At 40.4% G+C, this 24,161-nt stretch overlaps 1 protein-coding gene across 2 annotated transcripts in view; it reads right to left on the bottom strand.

The window, feature by feature from the left end:
- The window catches only part of PRMT9 (protein arginine methyltransferase 9), a 32,210-nt gene extending 8,499 nt beyond the window's left edge, over window positions 1–23,711 (bottom strand). Inside the window, exons 1-8 of one of the 2 annotated variants that reach the window (XM_066281227.1) lie at window positions 23,348–23,711; window positions 20,581–20,729; window positions 15,396–15,632; window positions 14,320–14,487; window positions 10,819–10,921; window positions 9,492–9,598; window positions 2,393–2,582; window positions 913–1,096 (exon numbers count right to left, since the gene is read on the bottom strand). In XM_066281227.1, coding sequence (XP_066137324.1) covers window positions 913–1,096; window positions 2,393–2,582; window positions 9,492–9,598; window positions 10,819–10,921; window positions 14,320–14,487; window positions 15,396–15,632; window positions 20,581–20,729; window positions 23,348–23,524 — 1,315 coding nt within the window. In that variant the 5' untranslated portion in view covers window positions 23,525–23,711. The remainder of the gene's footprint in view (window positions 1–912; window positions 1,097–2,392; window positions 2,583–9,491; window positions 9,599–10,818; window positions 10,922–14,319; window positions 14,488–15,395; window positions 15,633–20,580; window positions 20,730–23,347) is intronic. The other variant, XM_066281238.1, reaches the window with a different exon arrangement.
- Between the last annotated feature and the right edge of the window lie 450 nt (window positions 23,712–24,161).

Raw genomic sequence — 24,161 nt, 5'->3', positions numbered from 1 at the left:
TAAAAAAAAAAAAGACCATCTGTCTAAGTTACTCAAAGAGGCTTAGAATAAACAAATAGAAAATGTCCCTTATTAAGTGCCAGTCACTACGATAGGCATTTTATAGCCATTATTTCTAACCCCTACAACAGTCCTGCAGGGGAGGCAGCACTGTCCCATTTTACACGTCACATAACAACCATTCTGAGGAGTAAGCAGCCAAACCAGCCGGGGAGTCAGAAACTAGCAGAGCTGGGCTCCAAACCCACATCTACCGGACTGGCTCCAGCAACACCAGGCTAGCCGTGCACTGACTGACTTAACGACTTGCCGAATCAGAGCCTTGAGTAGGAGAAACAGATGCAGCCACCTCAAAAAAGGTAGAATTTTTCTATGTACTACAACTGCTGGGAAATATACTGAAACTCACCAAATTGCTTGTAGAAATATTTCTATACAAAAACTATCTTTAACATAGATCTTCCCAAGAAAAGTTAATGGATTCGTGAACCCTCTAAAACTTCAAGATTCTGTATGTATAGATATGAATGTGTACCCTTCTAAGACCTGGGGGTTCAGATGCCATCAGACGCTGTACGTAGCTCCTGCATTAAAGAAATACTCCCCCACTATGTTACATTAAAACTGGACTAGCATCTCTCTTATCTGCTACCAAGCCAGAGTCATCAGAGCTGAAGAAATGATGGAACACTAGTTCTGAGTGGCATGCAGCAGAGTGGTGTTTTAGTCTCTCTTCTCAGCTACCTATTATTTAAAGCTACTTTTAAATTAGAAAATGAAAACTGTCTCGAGGATGCATTCAGTCTCCCTGGACTAGAAACTAATTTTTTTGACAGTGACTCAAATGCTTCGAGGATTAAAGCAACAAGTTGAAGAACACAAACAAGGGCAAGTCAGACGAGATGAGAGTACCTGCCAGGTCCTGCACAGGGTAGACAGCCTGTTCCCAGCAGGATTCCTCACTGGGACTGGTGCATAAACAGTGCTCGTTGTCAAGCTGCAGTACAAACCAAACCACAACAGCGTCCAGTACGCCTTCTTTAATGACAGGAACTTCGATCTTATCGGGTTTTCTAGTGGCTAGGCTTTTTAATTCCTACGAAAACATAAAAGGGTTTTATACAATGAATCCATACACGCCCCAATACCGTATCAGCTCCCATTTCTGCTAGTCCTCAGTCCGGCCGGTGCGCTGGGGGCTCCGCATCTGGGCACACCGAGAGCCACGTGGGCACACTGGGTGGGAGCTCTGACAGGAGGCAGTGGAATGCCAGGCGGCTATCAGCAACAAGGAGGCAGAGGCACAGTGCTGACACGGAAAGGGAGCTCATGGCACAGCGGGCGGGGCCGAAGCAGGTTTCCACATATGAGTATGCGAGACACACAGTTTGTTGCTGTTAATTAAAGCCTTAATAAGATGTATTTTTTTTTATTGTGGCAAAGAAAAAGAAAAGCTTAAACAAGAAAAGGATAGGGGTACTTAGCAGTGCAATCAGATTGTTCTCTGTTGGAATGTGGGATCAGAGAAGGAATGTTCTTGGCGCTCAGCCTCAGTAAGCAATGCCAAAATGTTCACTTAGCTCCAGACCACCTCAGGAAAAGGCTAGAAACAACTGATAGGGGAAGCTCTCATTCAATTCTAACACCCTTAGGTGAAAGGATGCTCATAAGGCCTTCTGTCTGAGGCAGGTGTCACCTAACCCTCAGTTGCACTGGAACCCTTAACCGTTCTGAGAGCGTCAGAGGAGGGTTTCATGGGGCCTTCCTCGATTCCTTTGGACACTTTCTCTGCACGTCTCTTCTTTCCACCTCAGCGACACGCGCAGATACACGCGGTGGTCGCTTGTCCTGGTTCGCCCAGGACTGTCCGTTTTACAGTGGGAAGTCCCACATCACAGGCGCCAGCCAGTGCTGGGCAAACCAGTGTGGCCGGTCACCCTGACAATCACACAACTGGGAGGTGTGAATTACTGCTCATTTGGAGGAATAACTGATCATTTCAAATGGCGGCATGACACTACGGAAAGTCAGAAACACCCACGTTAGGACGCCTGCCCCTGCTCCTGCATTCACATGCTGCAGAATTTTGGGGAAATTAATGTAGCGACAGTTCCTTTGCCTGCCCAGCACTGCAACTTGTCAGAGTGACCTAAGAGCACAGTGAAAACACCGTACACATTATCCATTCCCAACAAGTCTTAGGGACTTTTCTCTCTGGGTTCACAGTGCATAATTTCAGGAGAGAATTCTAGCTACCATTTCATCATTTTCTTTACCTATAGTAAGTGGAATCCCATGCAAACTCGTAAAATAAGATGGTCCTATATATTTACTCTTTTAAACACAGATGAAGTTTAATGCTCAAAAACAGTAACTAAGCTTTTTTTTTTACCTGAAGATTGTTGAAATCTACTGTCATCATCTCAAAGCACTCTGTCAGAGCCAAATAACCTCCGGGAACCCGACCCATCTTCTCAGTCGTGTACGGTTCGACCGCATCTTCGCTCTCCACAGAACACGCTGGGCCCTGGAACTTCACATTTGTCGGCAAACAGATCCCAGCGATGTCCTTCGTGCCCACCCTGGTGAGAGAGGGAATAAAGGGGAAAGGGGATAGATGGTGTCCTGTTTTACAATCAAGTAGCACCATCTAGTACTGAATCCAGCAAAAATAAACATAAAAATGAAATAAAACTTAAGAGACAAAGGTTTTTAAACAATTATATGCACAATCACAAACTATAAAGGAAAACAAGTGATAAATAGATCCACATTAAAATTAAGAACTTCTGATCATCAAGATACCCAGCAAAACAGAAAAAAGGCAAGCTCTAAGTAGAAAAGATTTGTAATACATCTATATTCAACAAAAGGCTCGCCTCAGCAGGCAGTGGTACAGTGGATAGAGCGTTGACCTGGGATGCTGAGGACCCAGGTTTGAAACCCTGAGTCACTGGCTTGAGTGCAGGCTCATCTGCTTGAGTACGGGCTCACCAGTTTGAGTGCAGAGTTGCTGGCTTGGGCATGGGATCATAGACATGACCCCATGGTTGCCGGCATCAGCCAAAAGATCGCTGGCTCGAAGCTCAAGGTTGCTGGCTTGGCCAAGGGGTCACTTGGTTTGCTGGAGCCCCCCAGTCAAGGCACATATGAGAAAGCAACCAATAAACAACTAATGTGCTGCACAAAGAATTGGTGCTTCTAATCTCTCTCCCTTCTTGTCTTGTGTCTGTCCCTGTCTGTCTATCCTTCCCTCTCTCTCTAAACAAAAAAAGGGGCTCATATCCAAAATATATCTCTAAATTTCTACAAATTAATAAAAGAAAAAAGTTGGCAAAAGACTTAGACACTTCAGAAAACAGCATATCCAAATGGCCAGAAGGCATATTAAAAGTTGGTCAGATTCATTAGCCATCAGGGAGATGGAACTTAAAACCATACAACACAACCACCAAAATGGGGGAAATAAACAGTGAATACCAAGTACTGGTGAGGATATAGCCTCATATACTACTGGTAGGAGTATAAAATTAACAAGACTACTTTGGAAGACTTTCATGGCATCTATTCAAGCTGCACATCTATATTTCAGATACATTCCATAGAGAAACCTCAAGGTGTTTGACATTTCCACTTCCAGGAATATAGCCCACAAAAATTAATACACACAATCACCAAAATAATGTTCAAGAGCGTTTACAGCTGTACTATTTCTAGTGCCCAAAAAACTGGATATAACCTACATGTCCATCAAGAGTAAAACGGACAAGCATATTGTGTGGTACATTCATACAGTGACACATCACCCCAAGGGGAAATGCTAGGTCAAGGACTAGTCACATCTTTAATTTTGTTCAGGTGTTTTTGTTGCATCCACAAAAACACTTGTTCTTACCTAATTTGAGTGTGCTGATCTCAAATCTGACATCAGTTTTTCTCTGTAAGCTACAATTTTTTTGCAATTCAAAATTTTAGGTTTTCATCTTATTGTAAAATTTTCAACATTTAGTGTAACATAATGAAGAAGAAAGTCTTCTTGGACATCATCTTTGCGGAAATAAAAATTTATATAATGCAGTAAATACACTAAAAGATATGATTGCATCAGAATTTGTCTAAAATTTAGAAATAGAAAACATTAAAACTTATTTTAATCATAAAATTTGCGCAAAACTTATTTAAATTCTATTCAGGCAAAAATTTGCGTTTGTAGCTCTTGGCATTTGTGTACTTGTTGACAGTCTCATTTGATGCTCCAGAAATAGTCTGCTCATCACTAACAGCTCCAAGATTTTCGGGAAACTTATCAAGGTGACTGTTCAGGAAGTGAATCTTAACGCTCATGTTACATCCAATGTTGCAGAAAGCCAACAGCATCCTCTGAACCAGAAGTTCATAGTTTTCTGCTTTTTTGTTGCCAAGGAAGTTCTTTGTAACTGCCACAAAAGACTGCCATGCTGCTTTCTCCTCCTTATTCATCTTCCTGGCAAATTCTTCATCACGTATGAAGGTTCGAATTAGGTCCATCGAATATATCTGCTCTTACCTTCTTGAAAGACCAGGCAGGAAAAGCAGAAATAATATGTTGAAAGCATTCACTTTCTCTATTCAAAGCCTGAACAAACTGCTTCATTAAGCCAAGTCTGATGTGAAGTGGGGGAAAAATGATCCTGTCTTGATTAACTACAGGTTCATTCACAATATTTTGCATCCCTACTTCCAGAGCTTCACGTTTCGGCCACTCCTTCTGCGTCCAGTGTTTCTCCCGAGCTCGGCTGTCCCACAAACACAGAAAGCAAGGTTACTTCGTGAAACCTCTCTGTTGTCCTAGCAGGAAATTTACCATTTTAAGATCCACACAAATGATCCAGCTATGCTCTTCATACTTTAGAAAGTTGAGGACAATTTTTATGTCATTATAATCTTCTCGCAGATGAGTTGAATAACCAATTGGAACTGTTGCATAAACATTACCATTGTGTAGGAGAACACATTTCAGACTCTGTTTAGAGCTGTCAAGAAATAGCCACCATTCTGTTGGACTGTAAGTGGTAACACCTAGCTGGCTGAGAAGACTACTGATGTCATAACAGTAAACAAAGTGTTTGTCTTCGGAAAAAAGAGTCCACAAATATTTGTTCACGCTCCCTGAAATGGGATACTTTAGCTGACCAGTGAAGTACATTCTTTTTTTGAAGCCTGGAGTCGAATAACTCAGCTGCTTTCTTTGATAGGCCCAAATCTCTTACTAAGTCATTCAATTCCGGTTGGCTAAACTGCTGAGGGGTTAATGACTGCTTGGCATCAGAAGAAGACCCTTCAGATTCTATAACCATTTCCTCAACCATCTTATCAAAATAAACTTGATCACCATGTTTACTTTCTTCATCCTTAGAAGAAATAAAACCATTGAAAACTGGAACCGGGAGTGTCTCAGAGTGTGGGATAGGTCGTATTGCTGAAGGAATATTAGGATGTGCAATCATATGCTGATTTTTCTTGCCGATACCCTTTGTATGGATCAGACAGAAATAACAGTCACTGCTGTGGTCCTTAGATTCACGCCAAACCATGGTAATACCAAAAGGCATTCCCTTTGTCCAGTCACGAAGCATTTCCTCACAATTATGACACACAATATGAGGAGCCCAATTCTTGTCTTGATCACCAAGGGGAACTTGAAAATAGGCAATATATGCACATGTCACAAATGATGAAATATTGCGCCTTTGACGTTGAAGTGTGTAACAGCCACATATATAACAGAAAATGTCAGGACTATTCTTACATTTACGCCTACTCAAAGAAGCCATGATTCAAACTTAAAACAAAATAAGAGGGTGTATTTATCAGATAATAATTTTTTACATTTAAAAACAAATACAATTATGTAAAAGTGATGTTTGTAAAACATTAATTGCCCTGTAGTTATGTTCAATCCAAAAGTCGTTGCCCTTTAACTCCAATTTAAAAACCAATGCATGCCATTAACTGTAACAAAAAGAAATTAAAATTGCATAAAAACTAGAGCATGCACCAAAAAATGGATTTCAGATTTGGAATCAGTGATACAGAGATATATAGAAACAGTTCTAAAACCTCATGCAACAGAAAATGAAAAAAAATTGTTCCCCACTGTTATCAATAATTTTTAGTGTCTGCTGACATAAACATCTTAATCATTTAATTTTCATTTCTCTAATTAATACTATAGATAATCATCAGTATATTTATGCTTTGTTGTAAAAGTTGTGAATTTTTATCACAGTCTGTCACCTGCCTTTTAACTTTATTTACACTATCTTTCACTATATGTATTAAAAAAAGTTTTTAATGTGGTCAAATTTGTCAATCCTTTATGGCTTCTATTCCCTACTCTGTGTTTTGCTTTGGAAGGTCTTCATCACCTTCTGTACTTTTTTATATTTATTCAATTCATGTGAAATTACAAGGATCTAACTTTTCTCCTCAAATGAAGTACACCATTTCCATTAACTAAATAATTTATCCTTTCTTCACTGATCTGAAATACTATACCTATACCATATACTAAAATCCCTAAAGTCAAAGGTCTGTATCTAGTCTTTATTGTGTTCTGTTGTGGACCATAAATGGCAAAAAGCCATTGTAGATTCGAGGCTTAGCAAAAGGCTAGGTTCTCCCCCCCTCCACTTCCATACTGGCTATGATGCTGAGTATTTGCACCCACTTCACTTGCTTGCTTAAGTTGCTGGAAGCAATTTACAATACATGCCCTTCCTCTTACTCTTTGTTTGTTTAGATGTTGGTTGATTTTGCTTATGTATGGTGGGGAGATTCCTGTTTATGCCTTGGGAGAGTTCCTGTTTTAGCCTCGGATGTGTAACTTTGTATCAAGGACTTCCTTGATTTGCATATGGCTATATAATAAAGCAAACTGGGGCTATGAGGCACTTGGATATTGCCATCAGCATTTGAAGAAGCCTCCCGGTCCCATCCTTTTTTCTTAATAAGTATGTTTCCTTAATTCTGCACTGTTATTAGGAGCCACCTTGGTCCACGGCAGTGTTCCACTGATCTCTTTTTCTATTTTTTCATCCTTAATATTGCTGTTTTTTATTACTTATTCTTATCTAGTAAGGCAAATATAAAACCATTTTCTTGGCTATCCTTAAAACATTTGCTGTTCAGATGAGTGTAAAATGAAAACGACAAGTTCCAAATGGTAATTTTTATAACGGTTTCTAAACGTTTCTGCTAGATAAAAAAAAGCAGCATTCATCTTTATTTCCTTTAACACCGTTTTTCAAAGTCCTAAACCCACACTGCTGAGTTTTGTGAAAAGCAGTTACTGGGCCTCACTTACTCAGACCTAGTCAAACAAAATGTATGGCACCTCTGTTTTCCCAGAAGTCCCTCTGGTGTGTCTGGGCAGGCGCCCATCTGCTTCATGAATGCATCAGTGATGGAAGAATTCTTTCTCAAAATGGGAAATACTAGTCACTTAACTTCTATTTCACTGGGCTAACACTTTTAGTGGTTTCTCTAAAACATATAAAGAGAAACTGTTGAGGGCAAGGAGTCTTGAATTACATTATGGCAAGAAATCTCAGTGATATACAGCCTAGCTTTTCCGGTGGGCAATTCAGCAACGTGTCTCCATAGCCTGAAAAATGTACACACCCTTCAACTCAGTAGTTTTTTTTTTTAATTAAGGAAATTATCCCAAGAAAATAATAAAGACAGGTCCCCAAGGACTAAGTACAAAGATATTTACCATTGTTCTTAAAAGCAGAAAAATGGAAGTAACCTTAAAATTCTAAACTCAGAACTACACTAGAAAACTCATTTTAAAAATACACGAAGCAAAGGTAAAATTTCCTTCTTTTTCACAGCTGCGTAGCATTCCATTGTGTATACATATATGTACCACAGCCTTTTGATCCACTCGTCCACTGACAGACACTTGGGATGTTTCCAGATCTTAGCTATTGTGAACAATGCTGCCATAAACATGGGGGTGCACATCTTCTTTTGAATCAGTGATTTGGTACTTTTAGGATATATTCCTAAAAGTGGGATTGCTATTATGCTAAGTGAAATAAGCCAGGCAGAGAAAGACAAATATATGATCTCACTTATATGTGGAATCTAATGAACATGGTGAACTGAAGAATGGAATAGAGGCAGAGGCAGGGTCATGGTGAGCAGAAGGACAGTGTCAGAGGGAAGGGGGTGAGGGGATGGGATGAGAAGGTGAAGGGATTAGTAAAATTATAGATACAAAACACAAAGATCCAGATAATAGGACAACAAATCCCAAAGGAAAGGGGGGAAGGAATGGGGGGGGGGGGGCAAGGGGACTATAAAGGGGGACAAGGGGGTGGGGATGAGGGAGTTATACTGAGTGGGACACTTGAATCCATGTTAACACAATAAATTAAGAATAATAAAACATTTTTAAAAAATACATAAAGCAACTCTATTAACATGAAAAGGCTCACAAAAAAAAGCAAATATACTGCTCACAAAAATTAGGGGATTTCAAAATGGATATGAATAAAATAGCCCCTAATTTTTGTGAGCAGTATATATTTACTCATACTTCTGAAACAAAATTTAATTTATACACACACATTTACTTACACGGAGCTAACCTTCAATCAGTACCCCTCTAAGTCAGCCAATGTGCTGATTAAGGCCACTGTCTATTTGGTCAGTGCACTGTGCCCTACCAATCACTAAATACTGTACTTATCACCCTGTAATATGCATAGAAAAGTATAAGGAAGAAAACAGAGCAAAGATGCACAGTAGTTATCTATGTAGTTATTAGGATAATTTTTACTTTAATTTTTTACTCATCAGTATTTCCTAAAATGTTATATTTACTTCTGATAAGTTATTAAAAAGGTGATGGACCTCCTTAAAAAATCCTAACAAATATGCATCAATATTTCTGCAAAGTAAAACATTCACTATATTCAAGAAATCATAACCAAGAAGCTTCTATAACAAAAAATAAATTAAAAAAGTAAATTTTAAAAAAGGTTATTCATATCATAATTAATATGTAAATCTCAGTATCTCAAGGGTAAAAAATCCTAAAATTTCGTTCCTCTCAACAACAAAACGTTATTAATATCAAAAAAGTTATTAAGAAAAGGGAAAGGGAGAAATAAATTAAAACATTTTCATACTGAAAATTTTTACTTCACTTTCACCTAATAACAGTCAAGTTAACATTTTCCTGCCTAAATACAGCATACATCAAAAGGATACTAAGTTGTATCTAAATTAATTTTCCACTAGAGAACTGAAAGCTGATTTTTAATCTTAGGATCTTAAAATTTTTTCAAGTTCAAAAATAAAATTAAGACGGAATAAACATCATGAATTTAAAGGTCAGAAAACTACAAATTCTCCAAATATTCATTAAATAGCTTCTGAAGTCAAGTCTATGCCTTAAAATGACAATTGTTTTAATACTTGCTATTTAAATAATCACTTACCTATGATGTCTTCTTATCTCTGCACATTCTACTGCCATGCCAAATATAACAGCACTTGCCGGTATAACTTTCCCATACTTTTCACAACTACCATTTTCACCTTTGGTCTAAAAATATAACAGTAAAAATTAGATTCAGTTTTATGTATATAAAATGTTAATATAAAGTGTTAATGACAAGCAATAAAAATAAGAAAAAACTTAAGCAATGAGTAAAATAAGCAGTTTAAGGGTTTATTTTTAAAGATTATTTTAAAATTTCATTGCTATATATATGTATCTATATATTATATATACTTATTTTTTTTAACAGTACAAATGGGGAGAGAGGGAAGGGTGAGGAGAGTTATAAGCCTACATACAGCAAAAAAACCACTGCATATGTTAATTGAGAAGCCAAAATCACCATTACCTACTTGTAAAACAAACTGCTCTTCTTTTCAACCTTAATTAGCCATTTTAAATCCAAACCACTCCCACCTGACCAGGCAGTGATGCAGTGGACTGGGTTGCAGAGGACCCAGGTTTGAAACTCCAAGGTTGCTGGCTTGAGCACAGGCTCACCAACTTGAGCATGGGGTCACAGATATGACCCCATGGTCACTAGCTTGAGCCCAAAGGTCACTGGCTTGAGTCCAAGGTTGTTGGCCTGAGTGAGGGGTCACTCCCTCTGCTGTAGCCCCCGGGCAAGGCACATATGAGAAAGCAATCAATGAACACTTAAGGTGTTGCAACGAAGAACTGATGCTTTTCATCTCTCTCCCTTCCTGTCTGTACCTCTGTCCCTCTCTTTAACTCTCTGTCAAAAAAAAAAAAAAAAAATCCAAATTACTCCCTATAAATAGTGAACTCTTTATTACATGTTAAAATCGTTTCATTCATTACATGTATTATATCAACCAATCTATAATTTGTGGGCCACAGTAAAAAAATTTTAATGCAAAATATAATTTGGTAATTATAAGAGTTAATTCTGTCCAATTAGTAGCTTGGGTCCAACTACTACCTTAAAACCATAACAAGATAGCTATCACTATACTCTCTTGATAATTTACCAAAAATCCAAGCACTGGGGCCTGGGAGACTGAAAGTTCTTCCCTTCTTCAACCCTAGTCAAGAATTCAATAGTCTGTCTGTTCACAATATCATCTCAATTCCCATGAATTCCTTCCTGGAATATTTCTTGCCTGTATATCCCATTTAGGCACACAAGTACACACTATATTATATATTAAACATTTTTATGGATTTCTTTCCAGTAAGGGCACAATAAATATCTGTGAAAATAATGAATTCTAATCCAATTAAAGTATTTTCATGTTGCTTACCTTTGGCTGCAAAAGTAAATGCTCCCATGCATGAATCAAACTCTCCACAATTCCTTCTCCAAATAAACCTGCATCGACAGTTTCTGTTACAACTAGGGAAACTCTATAGAATGATTTTTTAAAGATACATGTAAGTAAAATATCATGCTATTTATATAAATATGTCTGAGAGAAAAAAGAGTATATTATAGAAACAGTCCATATGTAAAATTTCCTAATACATTTCATTTTCAATACCTCCTCTTGAATCTTGAAGAACTTGACTCTAATGTCCCTCAGTGTTCCTGTACTCCCCAACAACGTCTCGGTGGAGGGGAACTTGACTAATGTTCCTCAGTGTTCCTGTACTCCCCAACAACGTCTCGGTGGAGGGGAACTTGACTAATGTTCCTCAGTGTTCCTGTACTCCCCAACGTCTCGGTGGAGGGGAACTTGACTAATGTTCCTCAGTGTTCCTGTACTCCCCAACAACGTCTTGGTGGAGGGGAACTTGACTAATGTTCCTCAGTGTTCCTGTACTCCCCAACAACGTCTCGGTGGAGGGGAACTTGACTAATGTTCCTCAGTGTTCCTGTACTCCCCAACAACGTCTCGGTGGAGGGGAACTTGACTAATGTTCCTCAGTGTTCCCGTACTCCCCAACAACGTCTCGGTGGAGGGGAACTTGACTAATGTTCCTCAGTGTTCCCGTACTCCCCCAACAACGTCTCGGTGGAGGGGAACTTGACTAATGTTCCTCAGTGTTCCTGTACTCCCCAACAACGTCTCGGTGGAGGGGAACTTGACTAATGTTCCTCAGTGTTCCTGTACTCCCCAACAACGTCTCGGTGGAGGGGAACTTGACTAATGTTCCTCAGTGACCCTGTACTCCCCAACAACGTCTCGGTGGAGGGGAACTTGACTAATGTTCCTCAGTGACCCTGTACTCCCCAACAACGTCTCGGTGGAGGGGAACTTGACTAATGTTCCTCAGTGATCCTGTACTCCCCAACAACGTCTCGGTGGAGGGGAACTTGACTAATGTTCCTCAGTGTTCCTGTACTCCCCAACAACGTCTCGGTGGAGGGGAACTTGACTAATGTTCCTCAGTGACCCTGTACTCCCCAACAACGTCTCGGTGGAGGGGAACTTGACTAATGTTCCTCAGTGACCCTGTACTCCCCAACAACGTCTCGGTGGAGGGGAACTTGACTAATGTTCCTCAGTGACCCTGTACTCCCAAACAACGTCTCGGTGGAGGGGAACTTGACTAATGTTCCTCAGTGTTCCTGTACTCCCCAACAACGTCTCGGTGGAGGGGAACTTGACTAATGTTCCTCAGTGTTCCTGTACTCCCCAACAACGTCTCGGTGGAGGGGAACTTGACTAATGTTCCTCAGTGTTCCTGTACTCCCCAACAACGTCTCGGTGGAGGGGAACTTGACTAATGTTCCTCAGTGTTCCTGTACTCCCCAACAACGTCTCGGTGGAGGGGAACTTGACTAATGTTCCTCAGTGTTCCCGTATTCCCCCAACAACGTCTCGGTGGAGGGCAGTACAACCTTCACTTGACCCTGCTGCCCCCTCTTTCACTGCCCAAATCCTTAAGAGCGTGGTTCACACCCATTAACTTTACCAGTCTCTCTCCTAAGTGCTAATTAATTAGACTCTTATTCCCAACACTATAAATATAGTCTGCATCATCAGTCACTCCTCTCCTTATCAAAATGAATAGTCTTTCTGTTTTCATTTCCCTTTATCTACAAATGGTATTTAATGCAGATTAGAAGCCCTGCCTCTCAAAATGTTTCTCTACCTTCATCACCCATGTTTATCTCTTACACATAGATTATGCCTCTCTGGTTACTTCTCTTGCTTCGCCCACTAAAATTTTACTCAAAGACATACCAAAATGATATCTCCTTATTCTAAACAACTTTAGCACTTATTGTATCATTCATTCATGCAGTTTAAAGATGAAAAAAATTTTTTCATGATCACTCCTTATCGTCCTATGGAGACTTTGGGTGCCTTTGGAGCAAAAACAACTGGTATCACCCACAGTGCCTGAAGCCAATGTTTTTTATACACAAATTTTCAATATTTATGATTACATAAATTTACAAAGGAGGTATCTCAAACATCTAACCCAACCGACATCTTAAAGTCTCTAGATTTGCTCAAGGTAAAAATAAATAATGAAGGATGTACTGGAATCCTTATCTCCTGATTCAAAACCAATAGATCCTTCTACAATAATATGTGTGAGAAAAATGTAAATTAAATTAAGGTAACTGATTAATAGTACGGACTGAATTGTGTGCCACCAAAATTCATGTTGAAGTCCTCACCTCCAATGTGACTGTATCTGGAGAGAGAGCCTTTAGTAGGTAATTAAGGTGAAATGAGATCATAAAGGTGGGTAGAACTTGTGCCCTTAGGAAAGTGGAAGAGACAGTTATCTCTCCCTCTCCTCATGCACAGAAAAGAGCCATGTGGGTATACAGCAGGTAGGCGGCCATCTGCAAGCTAGGAAAATAACTCTTACTAGAAACCAAATTTCCCAGCATACTTATCATGGTCTTCTAGCCTCCAGAACTGTGAGAAAATGATGCTTAAGCCACGTAGTCGGCAGTACTTCGTTAAGGTGATCTGAGCAGACTAAGACAACTTAGGACACTGTTTATTTCTATAAAATGAGTATAATTTCTGTTTCAACAATCTAATAGGACTTATTTCTACTTCACAAGAACACATGCAGAGACCACTGTTTTATGCAAATATAATTATACACATATGAAAGAAGACTTTTTAAAATCATAGTCCAAATGACAAGAGTATAAAAAGCCCTGTTTCACTGTAAACTGAATGTAAACAAGATGAGAAGACAGACTTCCCAGGAGAGGAAGTAAAGCCAGTGATAACAGAGAAAACTCCATCTAAAATGACAGTGTTGGACCAGATGATTTAAAATCGCTTTGAGCTCTAAACTTTCATCACTCTTGCAATACAGAGCAAAGTGAGATAACGCACTAGAAGCCAAGGTTTAGGAGATAATGTGCAAAGCATTTGAAAGGGCTCAAACCACCGCCAGCTGAACTTCTAAAACTTTCCATTTCGCCAAGGATATTAACACAAAATGTATTAATAGTAAGTCCATCAAGGCTGATCTCATGTATTATTTTGAAGCAGAATATTTTCAAGTTATTGACCACATAGGAGGCGTTAACCATTTTTACAATTAGAACGCTGACAATTAACGTGGTAAAATAACTTGCTAAAGGTCAAGTTTGTTCATCAAGTCCCTTACCACAAAATTTCTTTCAAGATCTTTGAATATTTATTAAAGAATATGACCTTATTACGAAAACCCATCTTATGCTAAACTATCCTATATCCATACTTTACAATGTAAGAGTTTCAGCATTTTTGTTTGGACTAGAAGCCAGAAATGGAAATATCTTACTTTCCAAAAGTCAATTAGTGGATTTTAAATAGTAAAATTAGTCTACACCATAATACCTTTCTGGAATGTGTTTGGGAATTTCAATGTCAAGAGACTTCATATGCAAGAGCTTGATCCCTGCTTCCATCCCGTTGGCTGCCACTACGTCGCAGCCCAGCTCGTACATGGTCTTGGACAACTCGCAGGCATACACCGCGCGCGCGCCGGCTCGTTTAGCAAACATACTACAGGGGGAGAAAGTGCTCCATCAAGAAAACATTACCCACTGTATTCTTTCATGTATTAGGGGAATTGTGACACATACACATGGGGTTTTCCTTTTATCCTTAAACACAACCGTTATTCATTCCATATTAAAAAATAAAGTAACACTCTTGCCAGGAATCAAATTCAATAAATCATGACATCCACCCAATGAAGAAGACACAATTGGCATGAAGAATACTAAGAGGCCTGGCCCTGGCTGGTTGGCTCAGTGGTAGAGCGTTGGCCTGGCGTGCAGGAGTCCAGGGTTCAATTCCCAGCCAGGGCACACAGAAGAAGCGCCCATCTGCTTCTCCACCCCTCCCACTCTTTTTCCTCTCTGTCTCTCTCTTCTCCTCCTGCGGCCGAGGCTCCATTGGAGCAAAGTTGGCCCGGGCGCTGAGGATGGCTCCATGGCCTCTGCCTCAGGTGCTAGAATGGCTCTGGTTGCAACAGAGCAATGCCCCAGATGGGCAGAGCATCACCCCCTGGTGGGCATGCCGGGTGGACCCTGGTTGGGCGCATGCTGGAGTCTGTCTGACTGCCTCCCTGTTTCCAACTTCAGAAAAATACAAAAAAAAAAAAAAAAAAAAAAAAAAAAAGAATACTAAGAGGCCTAAATAACTAGATTCTCAACCAGAATATTAATGTAAAAATACTATTAAAATTCATTATTGAAAATTTCAATAACCTCAAATCTTTCTTAGTAGTTAGGTCCACTTCTTGATAAAGCAAAAGTCATAGTGGAAAATACAATACTAGTTGCATAAATATGATTTTGAGAAAGAAACTCTCGTTTTAAATTCCACACTTAAATATTCCATATTTAGTAAAATCTTTAACTTATAGTAGTATACATCCACATGCAAGTAAGACAAGTACAACAAACCTTAATATTCCAGTTCCTGCTCCAATGTCCAAAACACTTTTGGATCCCAAAGAAACTGCCTTTTGGATTGCCGCATGATAAACTGTATTCCTCTTGGTGTCGTTAAGCATGATAAAGTGCCAGCGTTCCACCAACCAGTTTGCAACACGATAAAAGTTCTCCTTTGCATCACTGAAATCAGGGTTTAGCTTCACCGCTTTATGAAAATACCCAGCTGCTTCATCTCTAAAGCCCATCCTAGAGTAAAAAATGACAGAAGAAATATTCAACATATGCTATCGACCCCAGTGCCTTTGTTCATGCCACTCATCTGGCCTGAGAATCCCTCAGCAGCACCCCAAAGCCTACACAACCCAAGTGCCACCTCCTTCACGAAGCCCTCAGTGAGAACTGCAATCCTTGATCACTTCTTTCTTTCCTGAAGCCCTGTTAGTTATTCATTCCAGGACACTAACAAGTGCTACATTATAAAGTATGATTGTACTATAGCCAGAGGTGGGATTCAAATAATTTAGTAACCAGTTCTCGGCCCTAATGACTGTTTTAAGTATAAAAAGATGATATACCAAAAGGTAATTTATTATTTAATGCATTTAATACTTAAATAAGAATAAAAGAGGTACACAAAACCAGATTTTAAGTTTTAAAATATTAATGACAAAATATTAAATAACACCTGACAAAAAACAATAAAACTGCTATTTAAGATATTTCCATATTGCTTCTTGATTGGTGTTCTCTCTTATTTTTCACCTATGGACGGAATGCACATCACTATGGGCGCTTACAATATGCTGTTTGCGCAGGTGAACATTAAAAAAGAGTAAGGAATGTAAATTTATGATTTCGGCACTGGGTGACTGCCCAGGTGCCCACCTTAGAGAGAACCCTGATTACAAGTGCCATTTTAACAACCAGTTTGCCAAACTCAACAAAAAATTAGGTATCGATCCTGCCAAACCAGTGCGAACCGGCTGAATCTCACCACTGACTATAATAGCATAGTAGAAGCTCTCAAAGTATTCCTCCACTTAACCAACCTAACAGACACCAGTGCTTTCTAAAAACCATTTTCTCCTTAAAACGTACTAATGCCTATGGCTAGTTGGCTCCTCCCTGGTGTGCCTGCATAATTTTTCTCACAACACCCGACTTGAATGGTCATCTAGAGTCAGCTGAATTTGCTGTCAGACTAGACTACACATCATAATTACATATTTTACTTAAATATTACAGAAATGAAAAATATAGGACTGCAAAAAGAGATCCATTGTTTCTAAGAACACAAGCTAAATCTATTGAAAAAAATCTAGCTCTGACCTGTGGTGGCACAGTGGATAAAGAGTCGACCTGGAACGCTGAGGTTGCCAGTTTGAAACCCTGGACTTGCCTGAACAAAGCACATATAGGAGTTGATGCTTCCTGCTCTTCCCCCTACTCTTCTCTCCCTCCCTCCCTCTCACTCTCTCTCCCTCCCTCTCTAAAATGAATAAAATCTTAAAAAAAAAAAAAATCAAAGGGAAGCCACCCAACAAATTGCTACTGAATTAGATGTGAGAAAATCAAAGATAGGAGACAAGGGGGGAAAACTATCAAATCATCTAGAACAGTGATTCTTAAACTATCTCTGGTGAAGACATAGTGCTGCCCCCTTTGAAGTATCTAATCATTTGTAGACCAGCAGAGCCGTACTGCACGATTAGTAAGTTCTTCACATATCAGATTTCAGCAGCAACCAAACGAGTCCAAACTCGCTTCAACAGGTGAGTTCTCTAATCACATACTTGGATTTACAGCAATGTCAAATTGCTGTTCGATATCTAAACACTCTCAATTTCTGTATCTGTACTGATTGGCAATTTATGGATCAGCAGCAGCGTGTGATCCACACATTGAAGAGAAGTGAACTAGTAGAATCCTTTTACACTCAGACTTCTTCACAAGCAATCTGAAGCATTCTATTTTAAAGAAACTGAATCAGACTACTCATTCTGAGTATGGTTTAAGAAAAAAGAAAAGGGAACTCCAAACAAGAAACCACACTCTAACAAAAGGAAATGGCCCTATGTCTAAAGATAGGCACTCCTGACGTGTGGTGGCACAGTGGATAAAGTATCGACCCGGAACACTGAGGTCGCCAGTTCAAAACCCTAGGCTTGCCTGGTCAAGGCACATATGGGAGTTGATGCTTCCTGCTCCTCCCCCGTCTCTCTCTCTCTCTCCCTCTTTCTCTCTCTCTCTCTCCTCTCTGAAAAAAAAATGGAATAAAGTCTTTAAAATTCTAAAAAAAAAGATAGGCACTCATATCCTTCCTTTTTAAGTATCTTGAAGAAAAAGTTGTCTTATTCTTATTCTGCAAGTGCTACAGCACACAGTACAGTACAAATACATTATATGTAATCATGATTTGTCAAGAGACCAACTTAACAATGGGTATTTTAATATTTCAAAATATCAACAATCTGTTGATCAATGCCAAGCCTGCATCTAGTCATGTCCTCGGTTTGCACTTCCTTTAGGCTTGATCCTTAATATATAATTTAGTGTTTTTAAACCACAATGCTGATCTAAGATGATCCACTCAAAGTATATCTCATATTGAAAGAATGTGTGTCAATATCAACAAATTGTAAGGATACCTTTCTTCTTTTAACTAGAAAAAAAATATTATCTTCTTGATTAACAATTGAACATTATTTTTAATCTGATGATTGGCTAACAAAAGGTTGTAAAGAAGTAGCACTTCAGGCACAAATTCTATTTCACAAACAAATGTCAGGAAAGTAAGTTATCATTTCCTTTGGAAATCCTTTTCTCCTGAAACAGTGATTCTCTTGGTGATGAGTAAAGTAGAGCAGAACAAAAGCTAGGAACCACAGTCCTACAGAACAAAGGTAAACTGTATAGTAAAAGCCACATCCACACTATCACAAATTACGAACTGCCAAATGTCTAAATTTGAAATGTTGCATAGTTACATTTCCCCAGAAGCAAACTAGCACCAAGTATTTTTCTTTTTTTTATCTCCATGACTGATAATTGCTCAGGCTAATACCTTAGAAAAACAGGTCACTGACAGTTACAATCTGTCAAAACTGCAGAGCTCCAATTTTCTGTTAAATTTAGTTTATTCTAAAACATAAGCTTTCTAATGTTAATGATCATTACACATGTATAATCTGGAAATATAAATGAATCCTATAAAGCAACTCTACTTATACAAACTAAAAAAAAATTGAAATTAAAATGTAGCCCTGATCAGATTGCTCAGTTGTTTAAAGCATTGTCCAGAGGCTGCCGGTTCCATCTCTGGACAGGGCACATTCAGGAACAGATCAATGTTCCTGTTTTTCTTTCTCTCCCTTCCTCTCTCACTAAAATCAATTTTAAAAAAATTAAAATATATATTTATAACTAATTTGACATTATTAAAACATCTTTTTTAAACTAAATATCATTTAAATAGAAAGTGGTTGCTAACTTGTAGAGATGAAGTCTGTGTACCAGAATCAGGTTTGCTGTCAGAGTGAACAAACAAGCCTTAGTTGACAAGGCTTGTATTCCATATTACTACCATACTCTACAACTAGAAATTGTCAAATATTTGTCTCTTATAGGAGTATTCAGGCCCTGGCCAGTTGGCTCATTGGTATAGCATCGACCTGGCCTGTGGAAGTCCTGGGTTTGATTCCTAGTCAGGGTATACAGAAGAAGCAACCATGTGCTTCTCCCCCCTTTCTCTCTCTCATCCCCTCCCACAGCCATGGCTCAATTGATTCGAGCTCATTTGCACTGGGCACTGAGGATGGCTCTGTGGGAACTCTTTTTCGGGTGCTAAAAATAGCTCTGTTGTGAGTATCTTCCCCAGATGGGCAGAGCATGATGCTCAGATGGGGGCTGCCAGGTGCATGCAGAAATCTGTCTATCTCCCCTCCTCTCATTAAAATTAAAAAATAAATAAAAATAAAGGAGTATTCATTTCACTCCCCCAGCCATTTCAATTAAGACTATTAAACTACAGCCTGACGAGGCGGTGGCGCAGTGCATGGAGCATCGAACTGGGATGCGGAGGACCCAGGTTTGAGACCCCAAGGATGCCAGCTTGAGCGCAGGCTCATGTGGTTTGAGCAAAGCTCACCAGCTTGAGTAAGGGGTTACTCGGTCTGCTGTAGCCCCACGGTCAAGGCACATATGAGAAAGCAATCAATGAACAACTAAGGTGTCGCAGTGAAAGACTGATGATGGATGCTTCTCATCTCTCTCCATTCCTGTCTATCTGTCCCTATCTGTCCCTCTCTCTGTAAAAAAAAAAAAAAAAAGACTATTAAACTACAGATTACTTACATTACTGAAGCTAAAAGTTTGAATAAGATATTTCTTATACAGAACTTTTCATACCAAAAAAAAAATGACCAGATGAGCAGAGCAATAATACCAAAGGTATAAAATGATTTTACTTACTATATAGAATAGGACATTATAATGGTGTTTCCAAACAAGAATTTTCCCTTTACTTTGCACAAAGAAGTGAGACTAGATTTATTCAAACAAATCCAAAATAAAAATCTTTGGTTTTTACCAGTTTTCTATGGAGAATAGAGAGAAATCCCAATGGCATACTTCAGCAAGTTCCAGAGAGCAGCTTTACAAATTCCCTGGCCAGGCACCACAGGCCTTCCCTGCCATCCCGTGATGTCCTCTTCAATAAGGTCTAGTCTCAGCCTAGTGGGGGGACTCTGCCTTGATACTCCATCTCAGCCTTAGGGGTAGTGGCTATCATACATTATAAGATGTAATATTAAAACTGCTCTGTTATTCTATATTATATCTGCTATTCCTATGTTCTGAATTCGCCTTATATCTTACTAGCCAATCCCTCATTATGCTGATCCTGTTATAGTTAATAATTCTTTATGTTAAACTTTCCCTGTTCAAATTACTTCACAATTTATCCTCAATCTAGAGTGATACAAAATTATTCTTTTTTTTTTAGAGAGAGAGAAAGAGAAATAGAGAGAGAGATAGAGAGAGAGAGAGAGAGAGAGAGAGAGAGAGGGAGAGAAACCAGGCAAGCCCAGGGTTTCGAACCAGTGACTTCAGCGTTCCAGGTCAATGCTTTACCCACTGAGCCACCACAGGTCAGGCCAGAATGATTCTTAGCAAGTAATCTGAAATCATTACACACCTGAAGAGATGCTCCCCCATACTATTGCAAATCACCTCATCATCAGGAAACAGTTCCAAGGCTTGCTCATAGCAACCAAGTAAGTCTTGTGTTCTACTGAGAGCATCAAGCTCTTCGGCCCACCTGAAGAGTGTATACTGAAAGGTTTCCTTTACAAAAGAGAGAACAAGAAATTTGTCAATAACAAAAATGATGAACGAATACAGTTTGATGATGCCCCAGAAAATAAAACATAACTATAATTGAACAATTACCTTAAATTGTATTTAGCTTTAAAAGGCACTGTTTGCTAAACAAACAAATACATAAATGATTAACTTTTTATCACCTTCGTGGTAGCAGTTTGACCACTCTCTAAACTCTCTCCATTCTTAGCTGCCATTTCACATTCTTCACTGACCTCTCTTTTGTGGGCTCTTGTGCTTTGGGAGTTTGTCCGTGGCTTTCTTCTCTTGTTTCATCCACCCCCAATGCATTAACTAACACCTATGTGTTGATGGATGCTACATCTATTACCAATTAAGACCCTCTTCTGAACCTCAGATTCCTGATACAACTTCCTATCAGTCATCTCAAATTCAGTTCAACTCAAATATTTCCTGAAGAATTGGTGGACAAAGAATAGCATGAAGGCCCTGGCCGGTTGGCTCAGCAGTAGAGCATCGGCCTAGCGTGCGGAGGACCCGGGTTCGATTCCCGGCCAGGGCACACAGGAGAAGCGCCCATTTGCTTCTCCACCCCTCCGCCGCACCTTCCTCTCTGTCTCTCTCTTCCCCTCCCGCAGCCAAGGCTCCACTGGAGCAAAGATGGCCCGGGCGCTGTGGATGGCTCTGTGGCCTCTGCCTCAGGCGCTGGAGTGGCTCTGGTCGCAACATGGCGACGCCCAGGATGGGCAGAGCATCGCCCCCTGGTGGGCGTGCTGGGTGGATCCCGGTCGGGCGCATGCAGGAGTCTGTCTGACTGTCTCTCCCTGTTTCCAGCTTCAGAAAAATGCAAAAAAAAAAAAAAAAAAGAATAGCATGAACAACATAAATCCCCTTCCTAGCCTCACAGAGGCCTCATAGAGAGAATTTTAGCATACAATTTTGAAAAACTTCGAAATGTTCTAAATGAGCCCATCACATTCCTCTCACAGAGTATGTAAGGTTAAGGTGCCACCTGGACTGCAAACCATGGAGTCACCTTATGATGCTACATTAACTCCAATACATTTGGTTTCGAACCCAGCTCATTCTCTTTCAATATCTTTAAATCTGTCACCTCCTTTCCATCCCCAGCATTACAACATAATCTGGCCCTTTTAACCACTTGCTGGACTACAACAATAGCCTTCCCACTGTCACTCTCACTTCAATTACATCTCCCTCCAGACATTCTCCACACCAACACATAGAATGGGAGAAGGCTTCAGTCATTCTAGCTTTATCATGAATGCAATTTACATAATCTTCACATATTTTATACAGAAGACGTTAAGACCTGAAACTGAATTCTGATGAAGTATACCAGAGAGCCAAGAATAAGGTATAAGATTCTAGGGTGTAAGAGGGGAAAAAAGCACAGATTATATGGAATGGATCAGGGAATCGATAGGTAAGTAGGTTGGTGTGGCTGACATGTGGGTATAGTGAGTGGAGTAACAGGAAATAATACTAGAGATACAGGTATTTGCAAAAGCCCAAGAAAGAAATATAGACTTTGTTCTGCAAGAAACAAAGCTAGTTACTGAAATACAAAATTTAGATATAATTTAGCACATGTTAAATGGCTATATTAAAAAAAAAAGTATTCTTTCTGTTTTACAAGAGGAAACTAAGGAATAGAGGAAATGCACTAGAAATAATCTGATATTCTACTGCTGCCTAGAAAAGCAAACTAACTAAACATACCACCTTCTTCTCCTGTAAGGCAGCTGGTCCTGATATTTACACTAAGTTTATGTGAACTACAGAGGTCCAGAGGCTGTTGCTATCTATGGGACGGAGTCAGGGATGTTGCTAAACCCGCTGCAGTGTATACAGCACAGCCCTCCACAACAGGGAAGTATCCCACCCACAATGTCAGTAGTACTGAGGTTGAGAAACCCTGAGTGAAATAAAGCAAAGTAGCTTGAGGCTGAAAACTGAATGCAAAATTAAATCACTTTTGCAAATGCAGAGTCCCAAATCACTTGGAAAAAAAAAAGTACAGCCTTTCAACAGAATAACTATCGCAGATGATCCAGTAATTGAAACTAAAAGAATGCATCATCTGATGAATACTTAGGCTAACTCCAAAGTATATTCAACTGCAGAAACCCAGGGCATTCCTTCTGCATACACTAGGGACAAGTGCAAAGGACCTGAGGCACGGGCTGCTAGCATTCAATATAGGCCTAGGGAAGTGATCACCTGAGACCTCATTTGCAAACGGCCTTTGATATCTGAGTGACAGGCTGGCCGTGTTGACACAGGCTGCAGGAGAAAGCCCAGTTGCGAGCCTATTGAAACAGCAGAAGAGAACTGGGCTTAAACCAGGGTAGCAAAGGAGAAGGTGGTGAGAAGCGATGAGAGATTCTGGGTGTATTTTGAAGGTGGAGCAGAGCGGATTTTCTGATGGGCTAGCTGTGGGTGTGCACAAAACAATCCAAGGCTGAACAGCAAATGCTCATAGCAATCACCAGCAACCCAACTTAGCCCCCACCTTCCAGTTTATTTATGTATTTATTTACTTTTAAGAGAAGAACATAGGGCCTGCCGGCCAGTGAGAGAGAGAAGGGGGTCCTCACCTTCACGTCGTCTTTCAGCTCCGGCGCCAGGCTGAGCACCAGAAGGTAGTGGGCGTAGGCGGTGCCGAAGTCCTGGGCGCGCATGCAGTGCTCGGCGCTCTGCAGGGACCGCGACACCAGCTCGTCCCGTCCCGCCGCCCCCGCGCCCCGACGGGGCCTGGGCCGCGAGCTCGACATAACAGAGTCACTGCCCTAAGCCTGCGCTTGTATAAGCAAAGGAGAGATGCTGTGGTACACGAAGGACAAAACCGTGTCCAAAGCTAAACGTCCAGGACACGAAGTAGAGCACGAGAAGCAACAGAGAGATCCGTCTGCCGCGAGAGCCACCGTCTAGGCGGAAGCCCCGCCCCCTCCCGGACGTGCGGGCGCAGGAGACCGCGAGCATCTACAGACACTAGGCGGTGGCACACGCTTACGCGAACGTCAGCGCGCCCGACGCCGGCACGTCGCGGCCCGCCCCCTCCAGTAGGCGGGGAGGTGCGGGTTGTCACTGCGCGTGCGCATAAGGCACCCTCCCTCACAGTCTTTTCTAGTTTTGCTTCTTTTCTATCCCCCTTCCCTGGCCTCCTGGAGTGTGTGACTTCAGCTGCAAGATCTTACTCTGCAGAAGCTGCGCCCGCCCGTGAAGGATGTGGGTAGCTCTGAGGAAGGACCGTCAGGCATTTGTGGTGATGCTTAGGCTTTCGGGGTGTGATGCACCAAGTGTCCTGGCAAGATTGGAAAGGACGCCGGAGATAAAAGCACCTTACGTGGGACAGAGGAAATGCTTTCAGTGGCATAAATTTAAAGCATCAGCACAACACCATGGGTGGGC

Source organism: Saccopteryx bilineata, chromosome 1, assembly GCF_036850765.1.
Source record: "Saccopteryx bilineata isolate mSacBil1 chromosome 1, mSacBil1_pri_phased_curated, whole genome shotgun sequence".
NCBI lineage: Eukaryota > Metazoa > Chordata > Mammalia > Chiroptera > Emballonuridae > Saccopteryx > Saccopteryx bilineata.
Note: the sequence above shows the minus strand (reverse complement) of the source record. Positions and strands in the feature narration are given on the sequence as shown.